General features: G+C 41.0%; 1 protein-coding gene across 1 annotated transcript; it reads left to right on the plus strand.

The window, feature by feature from the left end:
- Positions 1-868: 868 nt before the first annotated feature.
- LOC101524254 (olfactory receptor 52H1) lies at positions 869-1828 on the plus strand. Its single transcript, XM_004590094.3, has one exon. It carries the CDS (start codon positions 881-883, stop codon positions 1826-1828), a length of 948 nt encoding a protein of 315 aa, XP_004590151.1. The 5' UTR covers positions 869-880.
- The last annotated feature ends 2823 nt before the right edge of the window (positions 1829-4651 follow it).

Raw genomic sequence — 4651 nt, forward strand, 5'->3', positions numbered from 1 at the left:
TCAACAGCTGGGGCTGATGAGCTCATTCAAGCCAGGAGCCAGGAGCTTCTTCCAGGTCTCCCATGCAGGTGCAGAGCCCAAGGACTTTAACCATCTCACACTGCTTTCTCAGGCCACACGCAGGGAGCTGGATGGGAAGTGGGGCAGCCAGGACAGGAACTGGTGCCTATATGGGATACATCACTTGGAGTTGGGGGAGTAGTCTATTGAGCCATTGTGCCAGCCCTGAAGGGTAATCTAGTCAGAGTTCAAAGTATTAGAATATTATACATGTTTATTGTGTAGATGCTGGGAAATTCATTTTTTTTAAATGAAGGAGACAGTGATCATGAACCTCATCTATTTTCTAATTCAAATCTGAGCTACCCATGTAATCCAAATTAGTATGTGAACTCAGGTAATGCTCACTGAATAAATGGTTGCCTCTAGTTAGAGATCAATGCTCCAAAATGACAAAGCAAGTAGATATTAAACAATGTTGTTCATAGAGTCCCATAAATGATAATCCACTAACTCAAGGAAAACAGAATTTGCTACCCGTTAGGACAGTGAATGATGACAAGATTGTAGCCAGTCTGGAAGGCTACGTGGAGGAATATAAACTAGCAGGGGTAGCCAAAACAAAGAGATTCTCTTTGGGTAGGAGTAGTCATCCATGTCAGTGTGTCTTGTTGGGCATCGCTAGGTTATGCATGCTACTACTCTCATGATAAATCCAAACATCAAAAGTTAGCACTTTAGATAATATACAAGAAACCAATGTAGACACTGTTTTGAAGTCAATAATGATGGATGATTGGAAGGATGAGTTAGTGACTCTAACTATCTTGTATATTATCCTCCGTCCTCAGGACCTCACATTGTGCCACCCTAGTTTGCTATGATGAGCTTCAACCTGAGCAGCTACAACCCAGGACTCTTCACTCTGGTGGGGATCCCAGGCCTGGAACAATTCCATGTGTGGATTGGGATTCCTTTCAGTGTCATCTACACTGTAGCTGTTATGGGAAACATCATCCTTCTTTACCTTATTACAGTGGAGCGGAGCCTTCATGAACCCATGTTCATCTTTCTTGCCATGCTAGCCATGACTGACCTCATGTTGTCCACAGTTGGTGTGCCTAAAGCACTCAGCATTTTTTGGCTCGGGGCTCGAGAAATCACATTCACAGGGTGCCTTACACAAATGTTCTTTCTGCACTATAGCTTTGTTTTGGATTCAGCCATCCTGATGGCCATGGCATTTGATCGCTATGTGGCCATCTGTTTCCCCTTGAGATATACCACCATTTTGACGCCCAAAACCATACTCAAGATTGCTGTTTGTATTTGCTTCCGAAGTTTCTGTATTATTCTGCCCGATGTATTTTTATTGACACGCTTGCCTTTCTGCAGGACACGCATCATACCCCACACATACTGTGAGCACATAGGTGTTGCGCGGCTCGCTTGTGCCGATATCTCCATCAACATCTGGTATGGCTTTTGTGTTCCCCTCATGACAGTCTTCTCAGATGTGATTCTCATAGTTGTCTCCTACATTCTCATCCTCTGTGCCGTCTTTCGTCTGCCCTCCCGAGATGCCCGTCAGAAGGCCCTTGGTACTTGTGGTTCCCATGTCTGTGTCATCCTCATGTTCTATACACCTGCATTTTTCTCCATCCTTGCCCATCGCTTTGGACACAATGTCTCTCGTACTTTCCACATCATGTTTGCCAACCTCTACATTGTTATCCCACCTGCACTCAACCCCATTGTCTATGGAGTAAAGACCAAACAGATCAGAGATAAGGTCATTATGTTGTTTTCTACCAAGGAGAGAGCTTGATGTTCCATGGGGCAATGGAAAAAGTCAGGATATGTTCCTTGTGTAAATAAGTATAACAAGAACTAAAAAGCTGTCTAACATAAGAACTGATTGCAATTATTTTTGTGTATCAAGAAAGTGACATGATCCATGGACTAGTTGTCTCTAAAAACTTCTTGTTGAAAAAAAAAATCTCTTTGCTTGTAAAATATGGTATTGTACCAGATACAACCTCACAAAAGGGAAAAAATTGTTATTCTAAATATAAAAAGTCATAAAATATGGAAATTCAGATCTTTAGCTATGACAAGCAAGAAATGTGTGAAGTAGGATTTAAAGAAGATAGGCTAAAATACAATGATAATGAAGAAATATTCCTTTGAGGGTATTAGCATAAATGTTTAGTATCTGTTTAGTATCTGTTCTGTTGGGTTCCATGCAGTTGCTGTGGACGGCATGGAGGAGTAAAGAGGACAGCTCCCCTGTTGGCAAGGCTGTGAGGAGCTTCCAGTGGTATGGCAATTCCTGGCAGATGTCTCTCCAACCACCTTAATGCAGTTTCACTCCTTTTGCATGGACATTCAACCACCTTGTTAAGGAATTATGGAATCTATTGGAGCATTGTTGTTTGCTGTTGCGAGATGGTTCTTGCAACTGATGTGAGCTTGGGAGTTAATGTTACTGGTGATGTTTTGGTGCGTGGGCCTTTAACAATTTATAAAAATTAATGCACACAGGAGTATAATTAAGCCCGTGCCTTTTCTGGACACCTTATTATGTGCCTGACTATTGCCCCGTAATCTGGCCCAGATATGTAGCATGCCTTCTGGGAAATGGTTTGATAAGTATTCTAAAAAATTAATGAAAGAGATGAGAGTATGAGCTGAAACTGCTATCATGATAAACATGGTGACTGTGATCTTAAAGGCCAGGCTGTCCTGAGATTTGTTTAGAGCACAGAGACTGTATCTGTTTCAGCTGCTGTTATAATTTTTTGGCTAGAAGAACTAAAGGGTATTTTTACTAATGTTATAGAAATATGCTTTTCGTTATTGTTTGATTGTTTATGGGGGTGTAAAGCCCATAGTTATAGAGGCATTTAATATTTAAAACCTTTATTTGGCTCTTTATGTTTTTTCCCCTTTAGGATATATTTTTCTTACTAAGTGATAGATAAGTTGTAAAAATAGAAGTATTGGGCCCGGTGTGGTGGCCTAGTGAATGAAGTCTTCTCCTTGAACATGCCAGAATCCCAATGGGTGCCGGTTCTAATCCTGGCAGCTCTGCTTCCCATCTAGCTCCCTCTTGTGGCCTGGGAAAGCAGTGGAGGATGGCCCAAAACCTTGGGACCCTGCACCAGCATGGGAGACCTGGAAGAAGCTCCTGGCTTATAATTGGTTCAGCTCCAGCAGTTGCAGCCACTTGGGGAGTGAACCATCAGACAGAAGATCTTCCTCTCTGTCTCTCCTCCCCTCTGTATATCTGACTTTGCAATAAAAAGAAATAAATGTAAAAAAAGTGTTTTTCCTCTTAACATATTTTCCCCATTAAGTGGTAGGTAAGTTGTAGAAATAGAAACGTAGTAGGAATGTATTACTGATTAGTCAGTAACCGCATGTGCCTTGGCCTTGGAGTCCTGTTACCCAATGGCTACTAATGAAAAATGAATAATGGCTCACTTTGAAGCAAATGATTATAGTATTTTACAGAGTTATCTTTAAGAGCATCTGCTTAACCATGAAGTAAAAAATATGATAATCAAATGTCTGTGCATGCCCACTTAGTCTTGAAGTAAAAGTAGAACAATTAAATGTGCAGAAGCTTCTGATGTGTCTGAATAAATAAAAAGGACAGCTTCTTAAGCTGTTAATAGAGAGCACCAATGATTGTGTCCGTTTTTCTTTTCTTGTCAATTCCACACACCCTTCTTGAGCTCTGGTTGGCTGGCACTGGCCTCTGGCATATTTAATTCTAATTTATTATTTATTTTATACTTGACTGTAATTTCCCATTTTATAATGAAATGAAAATTTGCCAGAGCAAGTCTGCTGTAAGTAAGTTCTATATCATTGCTATAATGGAAAGTGAAAAGTTAGGATATTGATCAATGCCAGGGCTTTGTTTTGGGGTTTGGGAGAAGAATTTCAAATCACTTTGAGAAACTGAGTTTTAGCAGTTGTTTCAGGGGAACAAAAGTGGTAAAAATCACTAGAGACCTGAGGAGAAGAGTGAACCTTTAATGGTACTCACATAAACCTCAAGCTCACTCACTCCTCAAATTCCTGCAGCAGCCAGGCTGGGCCATGCTGAAGCCTGGAGCCAGGAGTTCTGTCCTGTTCTTCCTTATGGTAACAGGCACCCAGTTACTTGAGCCGTGCCCTGTTGTCTCCCAAAGAGTGTATTACGAGCAATTGGGATCAGAAGAAGAGTGGCTGGGACTTGAAGCAGGCTCATAATGGTGGGACACATATCTTAAGTCTTGGCTTGACCGCTGTGCACAATGATTGCTAAAACACAAATTTCACCACACTGATCAGGGACACGCGGAGCTTTCTTCTGTAGATTGTGATTCCTTCATGGTAAGAATCAGTTTCAAGATGCATTTCAGCTTCCAGACAAAGATGGATTTGCAATGAAACTGTGTACTCTATCTTGAGAATAGAATTTTGGACGCTCTGCCATTGTCCATTCCCACAATAATGGACATATGACTGAGTATGAAGAACTATATGTTAGTAATAATACAGAGTAACTAGATGGGTTGGGGGAAAGAATTGGGGAGGGGATAAGGGAATATGGAACTGTATCATAAAAAGATAGCAATAATAATAAATTGTTAAAAAA

The sequence above is a fragment of the Ochotona princeps genome, chromosome 4, assembly GCF_030435755.1.
Source record: "Ochotona princeps isolate mOchPri1 chromosome 4, mOchPri1.hap1, whole genome shotgun sequence".
Classification (NCBI taxonomy): domain Eukaryota; kingdom Metazoa; phylum Chordata; class Mammalia; order Lagomorpha; family Ochotonidae; genus Ochotona; species Ochotona princeps.

Coding starts and splice junctions, on each gene's coding strand:
- LOC101524254 (XM_004590094.3), top strand. CDS start 881: ATGATGAGCTTCAACCTGAGCAGCTACAACCCAGGACTCTTCACTCTG.